This window comes from Dermacentor variabilis, chromosome 5 (genome assembly GCF_050947875.1).
Source record: "Dermacentor variabilis isolate Ectoservices chromosome 5, ASM5094787v1, whole genome shotgun sequence".
Classification (NCBI taxonomy): Eukaryota; Metazoa; Arthropoda; class Arachnida; order Ixodida; family Ixodidae; genus Dermacentor; species Dermacentor variabilis.
In genome coordinates, this window is record NC_134572.1 from 147,802,783 (window position 1) to 147,829,408 (window position 26,626).

Here is a 26,626-nt window from a genome sequence, read left to right on the forward strand (position 1 = left end):
TTATTATGTCGAGCGAAAGTGAAGTCGTTTCAAATAGTCGGAGACTGCCCCGTTCCGAAAAGAATTGAATACGACCCTCGTTCTCACAATGAAGCCAGGGACATAAAAGGTTGCGGATCGTTATCTCGCAGCCCGAGAATTTTGCGGTTAATATTGAGACCTGTTTCGTCCAAGGTAATACTACATTGGCCTTGAATAGCTATTAAGAAAAACATAGGCCAAGGTGATATAGTTTTTCGGATTGCCTAACATTTACTGGAATTTCGTTTTCCTTCCAGGTACGACGATCGCCTAGAGGTCCAGGAGTTTCAAGACAAATAATCGTGAACATATAGCAAGGATATCTGATGCATTGGAGATGGCAAAGCAGTTATGTCAATATGGTATACATACTTTAAGAGGCATTTTGTGTCTCATTTTCAATGTATACATAAAGAAACTTCACTTGAATATCTCTGTAAACACCCAAACTCTGCGACATGTATACGGAATGTGCTTCGCAGGACAAAAAATTTTCTGTTCCTTTGCTTCCAGAAGAATTCTTCAATTCAAAAACGTAAATTTTTAGGCAGCACTTTCATTCATTTCTTTTTTCATGCTAGTCATAGTTACCTCCATTGTCATTAGAGCTTCGAAAACTTAGCTGTCTAATTTACTCATTATATAACTTCTCTGCAGCATACGTGTCAGTATAGTGAAGTTTAGGACGTATCTGTCTTTTGTTCCTGATGTACTTGTCTGCTATTTTAGATCATTTTGCTATAGACAAAACTTTTTTTAATGAACGAGAAAACGGCGATCTGAGAGGCCCAACTTTTTTAGGTAACAACTGCATGAAGTTCGTGCAAGTTCACGTGTTATCCTCGTTTCAAATGTTAAAAGTTGTAAGCACGAACACTGCCCTTGTGCTATTGTATTTCCTGTTGTGGCTTGTCTTTTACTTTTTGTTCTCAGAGCTTGGAACATATGTCCCCATGCTGTGTTAAAAAGCCACAGTCAAACTGTGCAGAGCACTTTCCTGCATTCTACAAAATTTATTCGCCTTTGAAAAATATGTTATGTGTCTATGTAAGCATGAACACAACTGCATGAATGTACAGCATGTTTTCAGATCGCATACACAGAAGCGGATATTACCCTAAATCATACTTAAGTTGCTAGGAGAAGATCGTATGCTTTTAACACTTATGTATATATTGGGCACTTGACATAACGAAGGCAGACGCATTCGAGTAATCTGCAGGATTCATTTTTTTAGATAATCAGGTATCTCACCTGCTTGCAAGCGCTTCCTGGTACCAGGGACGTGGCCGGGGGGGGGGGGGGTTATCGGGCTTCAGCCCCCCCCCTCCTGAAACTTTTTCGTGCTGTCCATGCACCACCCACCCAAGCAATCCCCGGGGCCATCTTCATTCTGAATTTTCTCTAGAATGTCTTTTTCACAAGGGTTGAAATCCGGGCCTGTCGGTACATACATGAAGGAAAAAAAACCAGTGAAAAAACACAAAGGACTAGAGAAGAAGTTCACACCAAAACGACAAACTTCTCTTGTCCTTTGTGTTTTTTTGACTGGTTTTTTCCTTCAAGTCTTTTTCACGCTCGAAAAGACATTTCAGCGCGAACTTTGCGATCTCGGGCTCGATTTCGCGGCAGCGCTCATGCACCGGGAGTCATATAACGCAAGAAGCCCCATCGGAGCACAAAGTTTCAAGGGCGTTTTGATGGCGAACGAGCTCGCAGCGGCATCTTGCGGAGGCCGCGAAATCTACGCAGTTCATGGATGTCAATTCCGCAATTTATGGGTATAAAGTTCTCATAAACTTTTGTTGTGAAAGGTGCATTGACATTTTCAAAGTGGTGCTTTAGATTTTCAATTGCGGAACTTTGTGGGTTTGGTGTTACTATAAATATTGGACGCCAAAGGTGCATTGACTTTTCTAAAGTATTTTATCGGACCATGCAACGAGACAAGCCAAATCAACGCACTATCAGACAAGTTGAGAAAACACGCAGTGAGATACGACTTGACGAAGCGTTGTGGTGGTTCATTTGTGCAGTCATGATACATAAAAAATAACATTTTTTTTTCACCTACGCGAAAGCATCTATGTCAAGACACTAAAGTCAGCAAAGGTAACCATGTTCTTATTTACTTTTTCTACTTCGACTTTTATTCGCGAGGACACATTGAGCCTCTTCATTTCTTTTGTCCTCGCTACCCTACCCGCGGCTGCCAGAGCCAGCCAGAGCGCATGCATTTTTCTCGTGTTGCTCCCACCACCACACGGCGCACTTCGGTGCGCGTTCGCTTTTCTCTGGCCGAGTGGATTTTCGCCTCGCAGAGTTTTGGGAACTTTCTGGCTAGCTGTCGAGAAAAAGAAACTATCGTCGCTCGCCGCCATCAGTGCGGGAACTCGACGAATTGCACTGCGTTCGCTTGAGCGCAACGTCTCCGGAAAGTGTTGTCTCGCCAGTGTAGGATACCGAGCAGTATGCGTATGGTTCTCGGTGGACCAAGCGTCTCACGTTTTCTTCGATACTCCTTCGGTAGCTACTTTAGGTGCCCAAAGTAGGGATTTGATTGTGGCCAACATACTTTGCACTTTTTCATTTCGATGCCCCGGCCCCACAAACGAAAAAGGAAAGACATTGCGGTGGCGCAGCGAATTGTCGTATGGTGAAAGTTCGAGTTTGCTACTTCTTCTTTTGCGGACAGTAATGGGCCACGGGACGCTTCAGTTGCCGGATAGCCTTATTATATAGTATTGCGATACCGATTATATGGACACTCCAGGCTCATTCCTGCTGTCGCCGTCGCCCTCATGTTTCGTATAAAGTCCAAGAGCGGTAACATCGTGACCGCACGCCGCATGCTGTATGTGCGAGTGAAAGCGTAGGGAGTGGCATGAGGCGCTGGAATGGGTGAGACGACGATGGTGGCCCAGTCTTATGTGCGCAAAAGAGAAAAGTGGGGAGCAAGCGCGCCGCCTTCCGTCGCGCGCGATACGTCGGGGGGAGTGGATGGAATGGGGGTGGGATCTAGGATTATGTGAATCTCTGATTGTGCAACATGTTTATTTGCCTTGTTTGACGCATGGTATACAGTGACTTTTTTAGATACGTAGATTTATTGCAGACTTATACTTAAATATCTTGTTGCGGGGTTTTGTGTATACGTGCAGTGAACTTTGTTTCCAGTGACACTTCTTTGCCTTTTATCAAGCTGTATCTTCGCATTTGTATATTCCATTATATCTTCACATTTCTAATGTACGAAGGCGAGTAAAATGAAAGTGAGCCAACCCACCCAGCGCAATAATTGTTCGGTCCATTATCTGCGAGGCATGCACGTGACACAGATGCATCTCTCTATTACAAAAGTGACACACAGGTGTGGGGGTATCAAGGTTGTTTAATGCTCTCATACACTGGGTTGAACATGGTTGCGCGACATAATGGGTGCTCTAAATGTTGAGCAGCTTGGTGCGCTGAGGTTTTTGACAGCTGAAGGTATTTCCCAAAAAGAAATTAGTCACCGTATGGCTGCCGTGTACGTTGAACACTGCATTTCATTGGCCACTGTGAAGCCTTCGGGCAAACGGTGCAAAGAAAGACGTGAAAGTTGCAAAGACGATCCAAGGCCGGGCCAAAGCCATCGTGCAGTCACCCCTAAGAAGATTGCAAAGGTTGATGAGGTGATGAGACAAGTACGGAGGATAAGCATCGATGAACTGGCAGAGCGTGTGAACACCAGTCACGGTTTGGTTCAAGCCATAATTCATGAACATCTCGGTTATCTGCTCTTGTGTGCGCAATGGTTGCCCAAGATTTTGAACTACCGCCAGAACACGGAGAAGTGCAACGCTGCCTTGACTCATCGTATCCGGCATCACAATAAGGGTGACGATTTCTTGTCTCCAATTGTGATCGGGGACGAACCATGGTGCCACTTTTACGAGCCTGAAACACCATAGCAAAGCTTACAGTGGAAACATTCGAATTCACCACCCCCAAGAAAGGAAAGGCCGTCATTTCCGCCGGGAAGGTGTTGTTGACTTTCTTTTTCGATCGTCAGGGGCCATTACTGGTAAAATTTGCTAAATCTTGAGAGGCTAACAATGTTTCGTTATTGTAAAACGCGAGATCGGCTGCGTGTCACAATCAAGAAGAAACTACGTGGAAAATTGACGAATGGGGTCATCTTGTTCCACGACAATGCCGTCTCCACGTCGCTGATGTGGTTAATGCAGAACTGGCAATGTTCAAGTGGGAAACGCTGCAACATCCGCCATACAGCCGAGACCTGTGGCCTTGCGACTTCCATTTTTCGGAGCATTTGAAAAAAGAAACAGCTCAAGCGAACCAGATTCGTGTCAGACGATGACGTGAAAGAGTCAGTTGCAGACTTTTTGAAGCAGCAACCCAAGAAATTTAATGACACGGGAATCACGTGACTAGTTAGACAACGGGGCAAATGTATAAATGATCATGGAGACTACTTTTAAATAAGGTACCCAGTTTGTCATATATTCGCATTGGCTGACTTTCATTTGACTCGCCCTGATATATTTTGCAGAACTCCTGCTTTTTATATGTGCTCTATGTTGCGACTATATTTCGGTGCAATTACTCACGATACACGACCGATGACAGCTGCTCCTGCGTCATACATTGGAACAAATGACAGCGTCATTGAGATTTTTCACTGGCCGTTGCATATGCACAAGGATCTAAAGACAGTTCTTGAATGACAAAGTTTCATTACAATATTTGTCCTCAGCTTGTTAATTTCATGGCCTTTAATTTTTTCATATCAGTGGTATGCACTGCCTTGCTGGTTTCGAACTGATATAGTTCTAAATTTCGTGTGATATTTTATGTACTTACTAAATAAAGAAAAAAAAACATGGAAGCATTGATATCGCTTACTTTGGGCACAATTTTTGGCACATACAAGTATATTTTTTTATGAAAGAGTACCTATTTTACTTGTTTTGACAGTGCGTAGCATTCAAGAATCCGTTTGCTGCATCTTTAGCAATGACAATTCAGTTAATATTCATGTGTTTGATCCCCAGACAAATTGTTTGAGAAGAAGCTTTAGCTCGCGCCCAACTCCGACGCGCCCTAATCAAATACATGTCCAATAAAGACTACATATCATGATCAAATACATGTAATACGCAGAATCGCTTTTCTGTGAAAACCCCCGCATCGATTTTAATAAAATGTGTTGCATTTGAGAGAGAAAGTTAAATTCTAGTGTCTGTTGGAGGCAGAATTTCGATTTAGGCCTGAACGTTGTTTAAATATCTTGAAAAACTCGACAGTTAAAAAACAAGAAATAGAGGCACGACGTGTACAATCTAATAGCTCTGCATCAAGCACACATGTCGCTGTTCAGTAAACGGCATCTATTATAACACTCAAAGCGGAAAAATTTGGTGTGTCAATTCGTAGCTTACGTGAATTGGTTACCTTGTGTACAAGCATTCTGCGAAAGCCGTATTTCCCTAATGCTAAATTTCTTGAGATTCAAGTATAACAAAGAAATTTTGTCCGCTGTAGATTTACTATTAGGTGCGGTTCACAGAATTGTGATATCATTTTTCACTGCTGAGTTGCATAGTTCTAAACTTGATAATTTAGATTTCTGAAAATTTGCCATTTTGGTGAATTTTCAATGAAGACTTGCCAACACAAATGAAAAATTCGAAAACAACAGTCAGTAGAATTTAAGTTTTTCTTTTAAATGCAACCAACCTCGTCAAATTTGGTGCACCGGTTGCCGAGAAAAACGAATTCTCCTTCTACATGTATTTAGATACGAGCACCCGAGCTTCCCCTTAGGAAGGAGACCGAGCTGCAATGTGAGTCCCCCCCCCCCCCCCCCCAAACGAAATTTCTGGCTACGCCACTGCCTGGCACACCTTATTTCTTGTGACAATTCAGTACAATAACGCCGTGTCCGCTTAATGCAGCGCGTGCCCCTTAATACAGTCGGCAAAGCACTTTTTTCTACATTGACATAACGAAAAGTAGCTAATGCATGAATGCGGCCTGTTTTCTGCAGAAGAGGAGAATTGCTTGCATTCTAGACAGCAGAAAGGGGTCATTGCAGTGTTGTTGATCATACAAACGAAGCACAAGACACAATGCTCAAATCGCGGTTATTCGACATTCATGTTTCATTGAAGCCATCAACTTGCAAGGCTAGGAATGGAACCGATGTTGGCTTCGACATGACGTGAAAATCCCTGGTTATTCGACATTTTTGAGCGGCTTAATCATTTATTCGATGGCAGTCGCCGTAGTAACAAGGTGGCTTTAGCGTTTCGCCAGCACCTGCCACATTACGACGGAACATCAGCAACGCTTGTGTCGTTTTTTGCGTGCGCGTTCAATAACCCCATGCGGCCACAATTCATCCGGAGCTCTCCATTATTGCGTCCCTTCTAATTCGCAGCAGCTTCGGGATGCTAAGCCTCAAAATATTTTTTTAGCCCGCGTCGATTTCTTTCCCCCCTTCCGTTTTTTTAACCCTGATGGTACGGCAGATATAGCCACGGTAGCTAGACGCAAGGTCCCATGTCCCTGAAAGGTGAAGATGTGAAAACAAGGTAGCGTCTGCAAAGCAATCAAACTTGGAATATTTGCAATGCAGTTATGGTAGGCTCACGGACAGAAACACCCACGCGCCTCGTTGCTTCAGAATAAACGTTGAATGAATAACTACAATTAAGTTTTTCAGTGCATCGTGGGTGTCTACAATCACTTGGCTTTAGACAAATGTATTCGCACTTTTGTGCTACTGTGTCAAACGCTGTTTTCCATATATCATTCTGCTAGTTTTAGCCTTTCCTGCATGCGCCGCGTACCCACATTATGTATTAAACAACTAAATAAACAAATATATAGCCCCTTGCTTCTAGAGTTTTATGTTAGCCTGAGGCCTGCATATAGTACAGATCACTTACTGAAAACGCATTTCAGTGTTGTGACTATGGAATAAGCGTCAAGCTTGCCAGTTACCCGAACATGGCTGACTGCGTGGTAAACAGCCCATACTAAGGATCAGGAAAGTTTGCTTAATTTTGGAAACCAGCACTCACCTTTTATCTTTGAACCCATATTCATCCAGCTACTCGATACATCGTTTGCTACACTCTGAAACAAAAAAAAAACCACACAAATAATGTTATTTGTGCTGTACAACTGTTTATGTGCTCTTTTATACCTCAGTGGGCACACCAAGGGACATATGCTAAAAATATATTATGAACAGATGACACAACACATGATGTAAAATAAAAGTGATTTGTTGAGTATTGCACAAATTCTTAGGAGGCAGTAACTTTTTTAGTTCTGCACACTGGAGACAATAAAAATTCATAACCCTTTCGACTCTGCGAAGAAGCACGAGCAGCGAAGCCGTGTTGCGTTTCACCTCAATCGATGCATATATATATATATATATATATATATATATATATATATATATATATATATATATATATATATATATATATACAAATAATAATAATATTAATAATAATAGTAATAAAATCGGAGGACGCTTAAGCTTCGCCTTCAAGACTGGAACGCGACAGCGTTCCCGTCGACCCGCCAAGGGGTGTAAGACAATGGGCTACGGCGCAGCGACTACGCGCCCCGCATCGGACGCGGTGAGCGTCGAGCAACGCAGCGTTCGGCGCGACAACGAAATGTGCGCCTGAGCAAGCGACGCACACCTGAGCCTTAGAAACAGCTCGTTTCTAAGGCAACACCGCGTTCACTAGAGGCGCTTTTGTACCGCGTTGAGGCATCGAACTCGTGGGTCAGTGGTAACGTCTCCGTCTCACACTCCGGAGACCCTGGTTCGATTCCCACCCAGCCCATCTTGCAAGTTGTTTTTTATTCATGAAGTGCCTGCTGGGATTTATCGCTCACGGCCAACGCCGCCGACACCGACGCCGACGACACCGGCTTTTCTGCGACACGAACTCCTTAACGCTGTCGCGTTAATAATAATAATGTTTAATTAAAGCGAGGAGCAGCAGATAAACAGGGAGCAGCGAGCAGCCTGAGATGATGATGATGATCGATGATGATGATGATGATGATGATGATGATGATGATGAAGCCTCAATCAATGGCACACACCTACTACGGGGGATAGGCCACGGGTAGGGTGGTAATATGATTGAATAAATAAAAGGAATTGGTTGAGATCTCTTGCTAAACACAGCGCGGGTCGTCGTCGTCGTCGGCTCTGAGCCACTCTCGGGAAGACGAGGCGCGTCTGCTTAATAACACTGGCTCCGGGTGTGAACAGGAGCCATCCTAGCGACTCAGGGAGCAGAGAAGATGAGCGGCTCGAAATAAGGCTTCAGCCGGCTAACTTGCAATGTCTCCCGACCTTGGCAACGAAGGTCCGGCGATGGTGTGACGGACTCAACAATATAGTTCACAGCGGAGCAGTCGTCGATGATCCGGTATACTGCGTAAGTAGTTTCCAAGAAAGGCCGAGCATGTGAGGTGGTATCTATAGCCACCTCACAGGGAAGGTGGGCGTGGCCTGATGAGTGTCGCGTCTTGTCTTCTGATGACCCTGATCCTCGCTGGTCAAAGAACGAGCCAGCTGGCGGCAATGTTCAGCGTATCGGGCGACTTCTGAAATGGTTGTGCACTCGGAATCGTCAAGTTGGCAGGGCAGGATAGTATCCTGAGGACACGAAGGCTCACGCCCATACAAGAGAAAAAAAAGGTGAAAAACCGGTGGACGCTTGTGTCGCGGTGTTATAGGCGAAAGTAACGAACGGGAGTACGGCGTCCCAATTGGTGTGGTCGGACGAGACGTACAGTCGCGTGCAATATAAGTTGCAACACAGTGCCGATGTTTAAAAGGACACCAAGACCATACAGCGGCGCCGACATAGGAATAACTGGAGGAGTAAACACCCTTACAATTACTCCTATTTATTACACCAAGTTTTCGTATGTAGGCGCCGCCGTTCAGTCTTGAGGACCATTTTAAACGCACACCATGTTGCAGCTCATATTGCGCATGACTGTACATCCTCAACATGTCGCCCAGTGTTCGGTTGAAGCGCTCTGTGAGAGCGTTCGTTTTGGGGTGATAAGCGGTCGACTTCCGGTGAATGATCTAGCACTCGCGAAGGAGGGATTGTATTGCTTCTGTCAAGAAGGCACGACCCCTATCGCTGAGTAGTTCTCGAGGAGCACCGTGGCGAAGTACGAAGTTGCGGAGTATGAACATCGCAAGGTTGCGCGCGGTCGCGGCGGGAAGAGCCGCGGTCTCGGCGTAGCGAGTCAGGTGATCGACGCCAACAATAATCCAGCGGTTTCCACATCCGCTGAATGGGAGCAGGCCATAGAGGCCGATTCCTACGCGGTCAAACGGTCGAGCGGGGCACGGTAGCGGCTGTAGTGAGCCAGTAGGGCGCAGTGGGGGAGTTTTGTTTTGTTGGCAAGCGGTGCATGATCGAATGTACTGCTGCACAAACCGATACATGCCACACCAGTAATATCGTTGACGCAGCCGGGTGAAGGTCTTTAGGACACCGGCGTGGGCGCTTTGAGGGTCAGCATGGAAGTATGCGCACATATCGGAGCGCATGTGACGAGGGATGATAGCCAGAAGCCATTTCCGACCGTCAAGCATATAGTTGCGGCGGTGGATGGTGTTGTCTCTCACGGCAAAGTGGGCTGCTTGACGGCGTAGCGTTCGTGTTGAAGGAACGACCGATGGAACGGCAAGGTAGTCGAGCAGCAGGGCAAGCAATCAGTCCTTGCGTTGCTCGGAGGGCATGTCAATAGCGGTCAGTAGCGACGGCTCTGAGGTCGGAGAAGGAACGGAAAGAGAAGCCAGATCAGGTGTCATTGGCGAGCGAGAGCGCGCGTCAGCGTCGGAATGCTTTCGACCAGAGCGGTATACGACACGAATGTCATATTCCTGCAGGCGAAGCGCCCAACGGCCGAGGTGGCCCGACGGGTCTTTATATGAGGAGAGCCAACAAAGGTCGTGATGGTCAGTGATGATGCTGAAAGAACGGCAGTAGAGATAAGGACGAAACTTGCCCAATGCCCAAATGATGGCTAAGCATTCCTTCTCTGTAACGGCGTAATTCATCTCAGCATTTTTAAGGGTACGGCTGGCATAAGCCACGACGTATTCTTCATTCGTAGCTTTCCGTTGGCCCAAGACCGCACCAAGGCCGACACCAGTGGCGTCGGTGTTAACCTCTGTCGGCGCAGTTGGGTCGTAATGGCGAAGAATCGGCGGTAAAGTCAGCTACTCGCCAAACTTGTCAAAGGATTCATCGCATGCTGGTGACCACGCGGAAATGCCTTTGCTAGCGGTAAGTAACTTAGTCAACGATGCGATAATAAAGGCGAAGTTCCGCGCGAAGCGTCGAAAATAAAAGCAAAGGCCTATGAAACTTCGCAGGGCCTTGATAGATGTGGGCTTTGGAAACTCGGCGACTGCTCTAAGCTTGTCGGGATCAGGAAGGATACCGTCTTTCGACACAACGTGACCCAAGACAGTTATTGCTCGGGCAGCTAAACTGCACTTCTTGAGGTTGAGCTATAGGCCAGCTGAAGTGAGACAGGTCAGGATTTCATGCAGATGAGCGAGATGTGTCAGAAAATCCTGTGAGAAAACAACTATGTCATCCAGAAACATAAACAAATCTTCCACTTGTGTCCGCGAAGGATGGTATCAATCATGCGCTCGAAGATGGCGGGAGCATTGCAGAGCCCGAAAGGCAAAACGTTAAACTCGTACAGGCAATCGAGAGTGATGAAAGCTGTCATTGGGCGGTAAGCCTCAGCCATGGGAGCCTGTGAATAGCCAGAGCGGAGATTTAAAGACGAAGTATTCTGCACCTTGCAGACAGTCAAGAGCATCGTCGATCCGAGGCGGTGGGTAGACGTCTTTTTTTGTAATCCTGTTTAGGCTGCCATAATCCATGCAAAACCGAATGGTGCCATCTTTTTTTCGCACTAGAACGATAGGTGACGACCAAGGGCTTTGAGAAGGCCGAATGACGCCCCGCTTGTTCCGTGATAACTCGGCGCTCTTCTGCGGCAGCACGATACGCACGCTGTCGCAAGGGGCATGGGAACCGGTGTCGATAGTATGAGGGACACTTGTTGTGCGACCCAAGCATGGTTTGTTGCAGTCGAACGAAGAAACGAACTCGTTCAGTAGAGTTAGAAGTTGAGTGCGATGAATATGGTTGATCTTCTCGTCCTCCGCCATCATCGGATTAACACGGCTACAGAGATCCAAGACATCCTCAATATATCTGGGGAAAGTCTCACCCAGTTGCTGTGCTCGCTGGCGTAGACGCTGTTCGGCGCGTAGCTTGCGGACGGCGGGGCGGCCAAACACTTCGGCGAAGTTTGTGTTGAATGCGGACCAACTCGAAATGTCAGATTTGTGGTTCTTAAACCTGAGATTGGCGACGTCGGCAAGGTAAAAGATGACGTTATTCAGTTTAGACTGGTCGTCACACTTATTGTGAGCGCTTACACGTTCACAGGAGGACAACCATTCTTCGACGTAATGTTCTCCAGTCCCGCAAAAGATGGCCGGGTCGCGTTGACGGGGAACACCGGCTCAAGTGACAGGGGCAGCCATGGGCACAGTCGGTCATGGTGACGATGGGTAACATACGATTGCGGAGCTCCAGCTTGACTTGAGGGATTCCAGCAATCTCCACGAAATGTAAGGATGTTTAATTAAAGGCGAGGAGCAGCAGATAAACAACAGCCTAGCAGCAGCGAGAAGCCCGAGCTCTCTTGCTAAACACAGCACGGGTCGGCGCTGTCGTCTCTGAGCCGCTCTCGGAAACATGAGGCTCGTCTGCTTCATTACAACAACAACAAGAACAATAATAATAATAGTAATAATAATAATAATAATAGCACTTCTATCATATCACCGCTTACAAAGCTATTTGCTCGTTCTGGTGACCTTTCACATTGGAGTCAAGGCTGAGACAACGCCTGCACTACCTTACGGCGTCTGCTTACCTCACCACCCATTCTGCACCATTACAATCCGACTGCACCAACCGAGTACACACGGACACCAGCAGCGTCGCTCTTCGTGCACTACTCGCCGCATGAAAACCAGGCTTTTGTGAGTGTGTTGTCGCTTATGCTAGCCGCGCCCTCACGAAGGCGGTATCCAACTACACGGTAACCGAAAAAGGGTGTCTCGTGATTGTGTGGGAAATGAGCAAGTTTCCGCCCTACTTAAACGGCCAAACCTTCGATGCCGTAACTCACCATCGCGCACTGTGTTGGTTCGCATCCTTGAAGGATTCAACTGTCACCTCGGACGTTGGGCTCTTCGCCTGCAAGAATTTGACCTTTGCGTTGTGTACCGATTGGGGCGAAATAACTCTGACTCAGATGCGCTCTCCCGAGATCCCGTTAAATCGACTGCCGAACTATATTTAACTGCTGCCTTTCCCTTCCCTGCTCTTACCGCCACAGACATGCCTTCTGAACAGCGAAAAGACCCCTGGACCTCCTGAATGTTCTTTCTGTTTCGCTAACTTCTGCAGACCCACGTGCACTTCGCCGCCGAGCCACGCATCTCGCGATACGGGACGAACTACTGTATCGTCGCAACTATCAACCGGATGGCCGTGACTGGCTGCGCGTCAACCCTAGCCACATGCGGTTCGATGTCTGCGCATACTTTCACGCTGGCCATCAACATGCTAACGCTGGTGTGCGGAAATCGTATGAGCAGCTCCTACAACGTTATTACTCATAGCAACGTTCGTTACAGTGCAACACAAGATGAGGACAAAAGAATGCGCAACACGACTACACGGTGCTGACTCTCAACTGATATCTTATTGAAGATATTGAATAACAATGCATTTAGTCAAAGGTGGAGGAGACATAATGCGTGGAAAACTGGCAGCACTCTATAGGAAGTGTCTATCGACTGTAACGGTCCCAGCAAACTGGAAGAATGCAAACATTATACTAATCCAGAAAAAGGGAGAAGTTAAAGAATTGAAATACTATCGGCCCATTAGCTTACTCGCAGTATTACATAAAATATTCACCAAAATAATCTCGAATAGAATAAGGTCAATACTGGACTTTAGTCAACCAAGAGAATAAGCTGGTTTCAGAAAGTGACACTCTACAATGGATGACATCCATGCCATTAATAAGGTAATCAGAAATCCGCAGAGTACAATAAACCTCTCTATATGGCTTTCATAGATTACGAAAAGGCATTTTATTCCGTAAAAATACCAGCAATCACAGAGCCATTACGTTATCAAGGACTACAGACCGCTTACATAAATACATTGGAAAATATCTACCGAGATTCCACAGTCACCTAACTCTACACAAGAAAAGTAGGAAGATACTTATAAAGAAAGAAGTGACAAAAGGAAACACAATCTCTCCAATGCGTCCTTGGGAAGTATTGAAGCTGTGACGAAGATCGGCAGGCTAAAAAGCCCCGTTGCCATCGCGTGGCTCGTACCCAGTTCGCTATCTGGCTGTGGCTTACCTGCTGGTGCTGCGTTTGTCGCTGCTGCTCTACGACTCGAATAAATCCCCATTACAATTGGTGGAGCTGCTGGGTACAACAGGAGCTCTGGGACTTCGCAATTGGACACTGCAGCCTGTCTTCATTATGCGGGACAAGGACCACCACAACCACAACCCGTTGCCCCGGTGACTAATGTGGTCTATCCCGCAACCACGAACGTGATCTCACGGCGTGGACGGCCTTCAAAACGAAGGTGACGGAGGTATTCGGGCGCCCCGCCGTTCGCAAGCTTTATGCCGAGCAATGTTTGCGTGGTCGTGCGCAACAGTGCGGGGAGACATTTACCAGTTATATCCGTCGACAGTCTCTGAACTCGTCAGTCTCTGTCAAAGCTTTGACGAACTACTCAAACAACTCATAGCCACCCGCCAATCACCTCCTCAGGTTAGCTCTATGTCGAGCTTGCCTGTTACCCCGGATAGCACTTCACTGCTGCTACAGATCAAGGAGTTCGTCAGTGAAGAGGTGGCTCGTCAGCTTCCTCTGATTCCACTTACACAAGGCCAGTCGAGTTCTCCGTTGGCACCCGCTCTCCAATCTGTCATCAAGGAGCAGGAAGCAGACCACATTTCGCCTTCTCTCCAGCAGGCTCCGACTGCCGCTCCCCTGACGTACGCCGAAGTCGATATGAAGCCTGCACCACAGATCTACGGTCCCCTTCGCCCGCCTTTGCGCCGGCCCGTATCCCCTCCAGTCCTGCCACTAGTGCAGTATGCACGACATCAAGACCATTGGCGCACGGAAGACAATCCTCCGATTTCTTTTTATTGTAGCCGTGCTGTACACGTGGCACGTCACTGTCGCCTGCTTACACCGAACTTCCTCAACAATGTGCGTCCATATGCGCCACGTTTCCAACTACGCCGCAACTATTCGGACATCTTTGAATCCCCTCCTGCCGTCGAGACCGTATTCTCTGCTCGCCGTTCACCTTCTCACCGCCGCACCCTTTCCCTCATGCAACGCCGGCAGAGCCCTCTGCGCCAGGAAAACTAAAAATCGCAGTTCAGGAGGTGACAGCTGCGGTGTCGGCGAAATGAATAGGGCCTCAGACTTACACAAACAACTTTATTGAAGTCGCAATAGAAGGAACATTGACGCTAGCACTTGTCGACACAAGTGCTGCACTTTCAGTGATAGATGCCCGTGTTTGCCACAAGATAGGAAAAATGACGACGACGCTTTCTGTGCCGTCCCTTCGGACTGTCAACACGCAGCACGTCGAGCCATCCGGCGCCTGCACCACTCGTGTCGTCATTCAGGCGGTCCCCTGTATCATAGAATTCATCGTGTTGACATCATGTTTACACGACGTCATATTAGGTTGGGACTTTCTATCCACACATCATGCGATCATTGACTGCACCCACGCCGAAATCGAGCTGCTTCAGTTCTCGAGCGATATCACTGACAAGGAACCTTGTCGCAATATCGCCGTTTCTGAAGACACCATTATACCTGCATGGTCTTCCGCTCTTGCAAGTATCTCTTGTGACTCTGTAGATGACGGAACACTACTCTCCGCTCTGTCTGAACTCCTAGTTCGCCGCCGTTCACTACCAGAGCCGTTCGCCGTTCTCGAGTCCTGTCGCAAACCCATCGGCTGAACCAATTACTTTACGCCCCCGTAAAAGCCTTGGCAGAGCAGAGCCCCAGGCCTCATCTTCAATATTTGACACAATGGACGACTCCACTTATCTTGCCGCTCTCGAGGCATTGACTCCTCAGTCACTGCCCCGTTCCTTTACGCCAGCTATTGCCAGTGAACTTACGGCGACGCAGCGCGACGAACTTCTCTCGCTTCAAGGCTTCTCTTCCTATTGTGACTGTCAAGCAACATCACTCGGTCCTACAACGACTTCTTCGCACACTATCGACACCGGATGCCATGCACCCATTCGATAGCGTCCCTACCAATTATCGGCGACATTAAGACGCGTTATCAATGACCAAATGAACGATATGCTCGAACGCGGTGTCATCAGCCTTCTAGCGGTCTATGGGCATCACCAGTCGCCCTCGCAAAAAAAGACGGCAACATACGGTTTTGCTTTGATTATCGAAGGCTTGACAGGATTACCCGAAAGGATGTATACCCGTTGCCACGTATCGACGATGCACTTGACTGTTTGCAAGGAGCGGAGTTTTTTTCCTACTTAGATCTCCTGTCTGGCTACTGGCATGTGCCCATGGCTGTCGCTGACTCTTCTAAAAGCGCGTTTTTAATACCAGACGACTTGTATGAACTCACTGTAATGCCTCTCGGTCTGTGGAACGCGCCCGGCACCTTTTAACGCTAGATGGACGGCATCCTGTGCGTCCTGAAGTGGCATACTTGTCTCTGATGCCTCGACGACGTTGTCGTCTTTTCCCCTGATTTTCCGATCAACCACCACCGTCTACACAAAGTTTTGACCTGTCTTAAACTTAACAAAGTGCCTAGTTGCAGCTCGAAAACTGACTGTATTAGGCCATGTTTCCTCCAAAGAGGACACTCTTCCTGATCCTGCTAAACTTCGCGCCATATCCGATTTACCAAAGCCCACTAACTTGAAAGCACTTACGCAGCTTCATTGACCTATGCCCGTATTTCCGACGTTTCGTTCGCAATGTCGCTACTGTCATCGCAGCACTAAACCAACTCCTACAAGGCGACAATGAACTCTCTACTCGGTCGGAAGCCTCTGATGAGGCCTTTACGACTCTTATTTATTTATTTATTTATTTAATACACACTGCAGACCAATCTGTCCAAGCAGACGGGCAATACAATGTACAGAATATCTGTTTTACACAAAAGGAGAACAACAAGAAAAGAAGCATGGTAGTACCAGAGGAAAAACACAAAAAAACATGAACATCTAATTATATAGTGCGTCATAAGGTTCTGGTAGGCTATTCCAGTCGGACACAGAACACGGAAAAAAGGAAAACTTATAAATGTCTGTTCTTGCAAAGTAAGGGGTTAGAAAGTGTGTTTCGTAATGTGGCGTAGGCCTTGTGGCCAAAGGGGAAAGAAACTACGTCTGATCAATTGCAATTTTACCGTTAAGAAGTAAGTTTAAGAAATTCAAACGACATTTTTTTCTTCTCGATTCAAGTAGGTCAATGTTGTTAGCTTTCATGAGCTCAGAAGGAGAATCCGTATACTTGAATTTGGAATAGATAAACCTGACAGCTTTTCGCTGAATCCTTTCTAACTTCCCAATGTTAAGCTTAGTATAAGGATCCCAAACAACAGAGCAATATTCAAGCTTAGGTCGAATGAATGTTAAATAGCTAAGAAGTTTGACATTAGGAGGAGAATTACGAAGTTTATGTCTTAAGTAACAAAGTTTGCGGAAAGCTGAAGAGCAAATGTTATCAATGTGCAGATTCCAAGAGAGGTTATTAGTGATTGTCACTCCTAGGTACTACCTGTTTCAAAGGAAGAGGTGTCAGGTTATAAATATATTTTAGAGGAGTTTTCTCAAGCGTTACACAAAGATAAACAGTTTTATCGGTGTTAACAGTCATGCCAAAATCTGTGCACCACTTAGATACATTAATGAGATTAGAATTCAACTCAACCTGATCACGTATACACCTTTGATTTCACGAAATAAGACATCATCTGCAAATAACCTAATTTGAGTTCCAGGAGTAATTACGGAGACAATGTCATTTATATATAAAAGAAACAGCAAGGGTCCTAGAACACTTCCTTGAGGCACACATGATGTTACAGGAAGACTGCAGGAATCAAAACCGTCAATTGAAACAAATTGCGTTCGGTTATGTAAGTAATCGGAAATCCAAGAGCCCAAAATGTCGGGAAGGTTAATATTTACGAGTTTATTGAGCAATTTATCATGAATGACTCTGTCGAATGCTTTACTAAAATCTAAGAATATCACGTCAATTTGTCGACAATTATCTATGCATGCTGCAAATGAATGTACTACCGTGACCAATTGTGTTGCAGTAGAGAAATTTTTTCTAAATCAGTGTTGAAAGCTTGAGAGTATAGAGTTTTCCTGAAGGAATTGAGTGATGCGTTTTGCTAGAACGTGTTCCAACAATATACAACAAGAAGATGTTAAGGATATTGGGCGATAATTTTCTAATAATAAACGGTCACCTTTTTTATAGACGGGTATAACTTGAGCTGTCTTCCATTCATCAGGTAGCCTCGCACTTAATAGCGAACATCGAAACAAGATCACAAGAAATTTAGCGATAGTTTCGGCATAACGACGAAGAAAAATATTGGGCACACCATCAGGACCGCAAGTCGATTTTGTTTTCAGATTGAACAGCATTGCGACTACACCATGATATGAAATAAAATCAACCTGGGATGCTAAAAATGCCCCGTGGCGCAGATTCACGGTTGTACTTGCCTTTGAAAACACTCCAGTATAGTAAGTGTTAAAATACTCAGCGATAACTTGTGGATCTATATTAGAGATGCCATCAACCGAAACCTGCGTCACGTGCCTGTCAGCATGGCTCAAGTCATCGCAAAATTTTCTTGGTTCACTATTCATAAAGTTGGGCAAAGTTGTTGTGAAAAAGAAGCCCTTAGACTCGTGAATTGCACGTGTGAAATCGTTTTTGATACCATTAATGATAACAGGATTTGGAGTAGACCTTTTAGCCCGTTTTATTTTACGTTTCAAATGAATAATTTTTCGCGTCACCCAGGGTGTACGTTTATGCACTTTCTTTCGCTTGTTTGGTACGAACGTATTCAAACAATACTTGCACATATCAGCAAACTTTTTCCATAGCAAACACACATTATGATGCTCTTCAGCAAAATCAATCAGGCAATTTTTCATATGCGCAATCACAGAAGCATCGTTAGCTCGGTCATAATCTCTAAAATAGCGTATGCTACTAGTTTTATGAGAAGCAAATTTCACTAGGGGAATTGACATATATACAAGGCAGTGGTCTGATAAACCTTCTTCAACTATGACAGTGTCTTCAGGAAAATCACTGTTGATAAAGGCCAAGTCTTCGTTGCGTACTCACGTCTCCGCCAATCTTGCACCATTTTGATCCAAGCGCATCTACAGAACTTCACACTGAAAGTAATGTCTGCCCTGGTGCCGTGCTCGCACAATGTAAGAACAATAATGCCGAATATGTTGTCGCTTATGCCAGTCGTGCCCTCACAAAACCTCAGCCCAATTATTCAGTAATAGAAGAAGAGTACCTGCCATCGTATGGGCTCTTCAGAAATTTCACCCATATCTCTACGGTCGACCCTTTGACGTGGCGATGGATCATCACGCTCTTTGCTGGTTGTCTAACCTCAAACACCCGTCGGGCCGCCTCGCTCGGTGCGTCCTCCAAATCCAGGAATATGATATCCGTGTCGTCTATCGCTCTGTACGCAGACACTCTGGCGTGGATACTCTGTCACGCTTCCCAATTACTTTAGACAGCAGTACTTCTACCTACAGACAAGATATCTCCCCACTAGATATCCTGGACAAGACCTCAGAGCAATGAAAAGACCCATGGAACTTCATGATTTCCGAGTTTTTGTCAAATCCTCCGGCAGTTTCAGCACCTCGAGCTTATTGCCCACTGGCACAGCATTTCACCATCGGCGACAGACTTTTATACCACCGCAATTACCACAATCACGGCCGCACATGACTCTTAGTAGTGGCCCACCATCTTCGTCAAGAGTTATGCTCCGCTTTTCACTCTGACCCGCAGTGTGGTCACGGCGGAATGTGAACAACCTACACGCTGCTTCGCCTATGATATTATTGGCGAAGGATGTAAAACTTCGTCCACGAATACACTAATGTGACCTGGATCTCTTCACCGCACCTCTCCAGCCACTTCCCTGTCCAGCTAAGCCATTTGACCGTGTCGACATTGATTTAAACGGCCCTCTTCTATCTACTGGCGCTGGTAACCGATGGATTGTTGTCGCCGTAGACGATTTGACACGATATGCTGAAACCACCGCCGTGCCTGCCGTATCAACAAAAGACGTCGCCTCGTACATTCTAAACACCTTTGTTCTTCGCCATGGCGCACTTCGTGAACTACTGAGCGTTCGCGGTCGCGTATTCTTCTCGGACGTCCTACAGCCGCTCCTATCTAAATGCCAAATTATTCACGGCACTACTACTACTTATCATCCATAGAACATTGGCTTAACAGAACGATCCAACGAAACTCTTGGTGACATGCTATCAATGTATGTTGTGTCTGACCACTCCAACTGGGGTCTTGTACTTCCATTCGTCACATAGGCATATAACACTGCCTCTCAAGTCACTACCGGATTATCATCATTCTTTCTGCTTTACGGTGGCCATCCTTCCAGCACCATTGATTCGGTTCTCCCGTACCGGCCGGACCTTGCTGAATGCTCAGCTGTTTCTGCGGGCGCTCAGTAGGCCAAGAAATGCCGACAACTGGCCCTTTCTTTGACGTCTGCCTAACAGTGCGACCAAAAAGAGCGCCATGACCTTAGCCCGCCCCCTCACCCCTTCCCCATCGACTCACTCGTGTGGTTTTGGGTCCCACCTGTTGCTGCTCCTGGCCTTTCTTCCAAGCTCCTCCCGAAGTACCATGGGCCCTACCGCGTGGTTGCGCAACCATCACCAGTTAATTACATTGTCGAACCCCTATCGTCATCACCCGATCTGCGTCGTCGGGGGCGAGACATTGTGCACACGATCCCCTCTCCTTCTCCTAGGTCGCCAGGATGATTACTCTTCAATTGCGGGGGTGATTCTGACGAAGAAGATCAGCAGGCTAAAAAGCCCCGTTGCCCCATCGCGTGGCTCGTACCCAGCTCGCTCGCTATCTGGCTGTGCCTTACCTGCTGGTGCCGCGTTTGTTGCTGCTGCTCTGCGACCTGAATAATCACCCCCCCCCTGCACAAAGCTATTAAACTGGGAAGGCTTGGGAGTAAGGATCGACGGCGAATAACTGAGCACCTTCGATATGCCGTTGATACTGTTCTGTTCAGAAGCACTGCAGAGGAGTTGCAACAAATGATAGAAGGCCTTAGCAGAAAGAGCCTGAGTGGCGTTGAAGATTAATATGCAGAAAATAAAGATAATGACGAATAGCCGGGCAAGAGAACAAGAATTCAGGATCGCCAGTTTACCCAGGCCAATTAATCACAGGAAACCATGATCATGAGAAGGAAATTCATAGAAGAATAAAAATGGGTTTGATCGCATACGGCAGACATTGTCAGCTCCTTACTGGAAGCTTGCCATTATCATTGAAAAAGAATGTGTACAATCAGTGCATTTTATCGGTGCTGACATATGGGGCAGAGACTTGGAGACTGACAAAGAAGCTTGAGAACAACGTAAGATGAAGCTTTAGCTCGGGTGCTTCTGCCTAAATAGATGTAAAAGGAGAATTCATTTTTCTCGGCAACCACTGCACCAAATTTCACGACGTTTGTTGCATTTAAAAGAAAAACGTAAAGTCAAGTGACTGTTGGCTTTAGGTCGTCAATTTTTTGTTAAAACTTCGCAAACATCGAAAATTTTCAATAAAGAGAAAGATCAAGCTTATAATTCTGTAACTCAACAATGAGAAATGATAATACAATTATGTGAATTGCATGTAATAGTACATCTAAAGCGGGCAAGATTGATATGCTACACATTAATATAAAAATGCAATAATAAGAAAATACAACTTTTGCAAAACCCTTGTAACCAACGTAACGAATTCACGTAAAATGTGAAATGACATATTTAATTTGGCCGCTTTGGATGATATAATCGATGCCATTTACAGAACTGCGATATCAGTTTTTGATGCAGAGCTATGAATTTGTAAACTTCGTGCTTCTATTTTTTTGGAACGGTCAAATATTTGAAAATCGTTTAAAGAAAATTCGAGCCCTAAGTCAAAATTTCGCTTCCAACAGTCACTATAATTTAACTTTCTCTTTCAAATGCAACAAGTTTCATTAAAATCGGTCCAGGGGTCAACTCATAAAAACGTTTTTGCGTTTTACGTGTATTTGAATAGGATGCGTTGGATTTGGGCCCGAGCTAAAGCTTCCTCTTAAGGACCGCGCAAAGAGTAATGGAACGAACGATGCTAGCCACAGCGTTAAGAGAAAGAAAGAGAGCGGTTTGGATGAGAGAGCAAACGGGTATAGCCGATATTCTAATTGATATTGATATTAAGAGAAAAAAATGGAGCTGGGCAGGTGTTGCAATGCGCAGATAATGATGATGCTTATGATGCTAATGTCACATACACACACACACACACACACACACACACACATATATATATATATATATATATATATATATATATATATATATATATATAACTAGATCATCACCTTAGCAAAAACCTTATTGGAAAGCTTAGCACGGTGGCCGTCTAGTTGCCTATTAATGTAACCTAGAAAAATGTCACTAATGACAGGAGCTACGCACGATCCAATAGATACCCCAGATTGTTGTATATACAGACCCCCTATCCACGAAACAAGGGTAGGTATCGAGTAAAAGGAAAGAAGTTCAAGAAAGGCTTCTACTGAGATACCTCAACCATTGATGAAGGCTTCTTCCTCATTGTCACACACTACGCAGTCTTTAACAAATTTCATAACTTGGGGCATGTGGAAGGCAGTAATGTAAGTTTTGCAGATCTTCGCTGAAGGCCCACCGGATGTTCGATGAACTGTCTTCCAGGTACTTGCACACAATATCCCAATTGGCTATCCGGAAAGGATCAATTATTGTTAAGCGCAATAAATTCCTCTGTAGAAATCGCGACATACTTAACTGCCAGCTATCCTTTTCCGAGACTATGGTGCGGAGCGGCATGTAGACCGTGTACGATTTCACAGTAAAAAAAACCTGCAGTTCCAGAATTGTTGCTTTCGTTACGTTGGCCGCTAAACGATGCAAATCCTTTCCTTCCAACAAAGATAGTGCTTGCTGCTTGACTTTCGCAGCCTTAACATTTACACCTTTGAAAATTTTCCGAATAACATCCTCAGGCTTTTTTGAATACACATCAGAATTCACGACAGCGAAGTACCCTTTGTCTGCTACTAACACGCGTCCATTCTTCTCACACAAAAAATGAACTAACGGCCTAAGCACGTCCTTGCCACCCTTTCCTCTTCCTGTCCTAGCAATGGCACTTACACACTCCGAAACATACCTTGAACGTTCGTCCTTTTTGGCACATCTTGAAACCGCCCTTGCTGTGGCCACCTTCTCAAAGGGGTTCAGGTGAGGTTCGATGCAGTACTTCGGGCCGAGACCTAATACCTGCTTGCGTTCCTCCGGAATAGGCGTCGTGCTCAGGCTAAGCGCATGGCCCTGAACATGTCCTTTTTTTCACTGGGAAAGTAGGTCGAACCGTGCATCAAAGGAATTCACTTGTGGAAACAGCTACGTTGCACCACTGCTCATATGGACCTAAAGGTGGGGGACTCTCTAGACGATTTGCACACGCGATTAGAGGTAAGTCCTTATATATATGTTAGACATATCTTCAAGAAAATATCAGTTGAAAGACAACGCCGTTTCGTCGTGTTATACTTTTTTTGTCCTCGTCTTGTGCTGCGCTTTAACGAACCTTACTATGAATTCCAACCAACTGGCCCAACTTGCCGCCTTACTGGCGTTATTACTGGCGTTATTACTGGCGTAACTAAACGTTATTACTGGCGTAACATGTACAGGTATGTCCACAAATACATTCGCTCTTGCCAATTGTGTCAACAACGGAAACCATTTCCCCATTCGCCCGGCCTCCTCCAGCCTTTGGCGTATTCACCTCGGTATTCATCATTATGGCCCACTTCCGTTCTCTGCCGGCGGTGACAGATGAGTCATCGTCGCCGTCGACCATCTAAAGCACTATGCGGAAACGGCTGCACTTGCTTCGGTTCGTTCTCGTGACGTTGAACACTTCGTTTTACATCATTTCGGAGAATTTATTTGCCATATTCAGTGGCACAGAATCTCGAGTTTTCGAATAATTCGCCCTCGCTCGGCGATTCGGTAGCCTGCTGGTTAGCTTTCAGATGGTTGAAGGACCACCCCCGGAATGTGTTGGTGCCGGGTTCGAGTAGGGGAACAGTAAGAATTTTTATTCACCTGCGAGGCTTTCTTCCTGTGAACCCCGAATTCTATCTTCATGCTACGATTCGGGTGGATGTGTTTTCCTTTTCAGGATTCTAGAGTGCACGAGCAATCGTACTTCGTCGCACATGTCCATAGCATGTGGACAAAATTTGCTGCCTCATTGCGAAATTTGCCCTTTGACCTGGAAACCACTTGCTATAGAGTACGGTGTTTGGAAAAAAAACCCGTCTGTCAATTCTTCCACATAACTTCCTGTCTATTGCGGTCTATTTGCTCCCGGGTAAATTTGTTAATTTAGTTTGTACCGTAGTGTTATACCCTAGTATGCGCGCGTGTTCTTTCTGCTGTTTGAGGATTCGGTAACATAGGAGGTTCCGAGGGCAGAGTGACAAGTTAAACCCTGGGCGTCTGAATGAGCCTGCTCGTTTGATCTAGGTCCCCAATGAGCTAGTGCATAAACGAGCAGAATCAGCTGTCCAGGTCCTCCTTCCCTGCTTAACATACGGTTGACCGCCTCAGTCACACTCGCCGACTCGTAATTTCTTACAATGTTTTTGAGTCGCTGATGACCACCTTGACCCCCCTTTGGCCGACGGCCAAGGCAATGGCCGCTTCCTCAGCTTCTACCGTCTCGACACCACTGATTGTGCAGCATGCGGTCGGGGTTCCGCCTTTACTAACCGCCACTGCAGCGTGCGTCACTTTGCTCTATTATTCTGCAGCGTCCGTACATAGGCCGTCCTGTCAACCGGTATACCTAGTGAGTGCTGCTCGGGGTGGCGTTAGGACAAGGAATCCACCAATCCCATAAAAGAAAGACGTCCAGCAGTAGGAATGAAGGAACTAGCATTTATTTGACATAAGATACTTGGCCGCAGTTACGGAAGCACACTCCATGCAGGAGCATGTTGAGCCTCCGAGTACACATCAGGACACGTCGGCCCTAATCGTCGAAAAACCTACGCTTTTAATACCGTCGTCTTTCCCTAGGCGACTCGACAAGGGAGTCTGATTACTGTATTGCGGTCAATCACTAATGTCGAATCGGTTGCGATACCCCGCGCATGCTATAGCAACGCTCCAGAGTAGCCCCCCTTCCGTGGAAAACTCCCTCCCTCCGAAGGTATATAATAAATAACAGGATAGCAACCTCCGTATCCAAGGTTGGCGCCGTTCTTCGGTAACATTTCACGTTGGTCCTTCGCCTCATTAGTTGAGGCTGTCAGGTAGTGGTTGGAGTAGCCTTTTGTGGAACCGTCAGCAGTCGGTGTAAATGCTGTGTTGACTTCTTGGTAGGCGCTGATGAATGGGTGAGGGCTGACTCGTGGCAAACGACTGATTAACGCCTTTGGTCGTGTTGAGACGTAACAAACACCTCCGCTGCCAAGAAATTCGACCTCAGGGTGACCAGCTATAGGTTGCCCGAAGGGTCGTTGTTCGGTCGGGGCTTAAGGGATTGTTCTAGAAGTGATGGCTGATGTCCCACTGCAGCTCGAGGGCCCAGCCTTCGCTTCGTTGTGCCCATCTCCCTGGGAACACACACACACACTGTTCGGCATGCCCGGCCGATACGCCAACCATACGCTATGATCTCCGTATCTGATGGCGCGAGCAACTTGTTGGAATCCAGTCGCGGAGAGCCCACGACGTCGCGGCGATCGCTGAGCGACGGAATTCCCTGTGTCGCTGAGTGAAAATTGCACCATGTGAAACAGCCTTACGTGTATGCTTGCGGTACGGTTGGCTAAGAAGGTACCTATGTAGTCATGTCTTTCCGCCAACCCCAATGATCTTCAGCTCCCGGAGCACGGCAGACTGTGAAAGTTTATTGAAGGCTCCGTGAAGGTCCAGACTAAAAATTGCTTGCGTATCTAGACTGCTATTGGGTTTAATGATGTCATGTTTCATTCGAAGCATGATATCTTTGCACGGGAGAGATTTTCGAAAACCTACCATTTCTAATAGATAAATATTCTTGTCTTCCATGTATTTGCTGAGTCGGTTGAGGATGACGTGTGCGAGTGTTTTACCTAGATGAGAGGTTAGTGGTAGAGGTTTGAGATTAGAAGTGGTCAACGGCGTGTTTGGCTTTGGGATAAAAATTACCGTCGTCTCTTTCCATGAAGTAGGCAGAGGCCGTGGTCAAAGCAGTGATTGATGTACGCCATGGCTGTGACGGGGTACGTCCAGATTGCGACGTTGTTTGTTGTTAATAAGGTCGGGGCCTTATTCATATACCAATGTATTTATATTCTTTTACGCGAGGTATTTCCTGGCCCTGTATTGTCATTGTCTGTTCGCTGTTTAATTGAATACCATAACGCGTGATTTTTAGGCTACATTTCAGACCTGATTTGCGCCTTACTCTCCACATATATTAGCCGGATGTGACATACCACTCTGCTCGTTAGCGAGCAACTAAATGTCGTCCGCATAAAACAAGCCTGGAAGTTGCTGCTCTACTATTGTACTCACCTGTTTGCATGAGAGATTAAACCTGATATTCTTCCTTCTAGCGCCCTTTCCATCCTTACAATGTTCATCATATGAAGCAGTGGGGATAAAACACACCCCTGCCTCAGTGCCTTGTTGATATCAACGTTCTTATCGCTGCTCATCCCTTCCCATTCAACGCAAATGGCACTTTAAAGGTAAATCTCTAAAGAGCAGTAGTCAGTCATTGCCTATGTATTCCCTGTTAGCTCGGAGTGCTTAAAGTCCCTTGATAATTTGAAAGTACCGCCACTCTTTGAACTCGGCCGCCGCCGCGCAGCCTGCTCACCTCCTGCTCTCCCCTTTTCGCGTCCCCCCACCCCTCACGGCAACCAGTTTTGCTCCCATTTTCTGCACGACGATTGGTCTCCCTACTGTTGCCCTTCAGAAAGCGCGGATCTTGCGT

At 46.2% G+C, this 26,626-nt stretch overlaps 1 protein-coding gene across 1 annotated transcript in view; it reads right to left on the reverse strand.

Annotated features, from left to right (window-relative positions):
• The window catches only part of LOC142581993 (uncharacterized), a 257,321-nt gene that overhangs the window by 124,879 nt on the left and 105,816 nt on the right, over positions 1-26,626 (reverse strand). Inside the window, exon 5 of the mRNA XM_075691427.1 lies at positions 7,113-7,167. Within this exon, the coding sequence (XP_075547542.1) occupies positions 7,113-7,167 (55 nt within the window). The remainder of the gene's footprint in view (positions 1-7,112; positions 7,168-26,626) is intronic.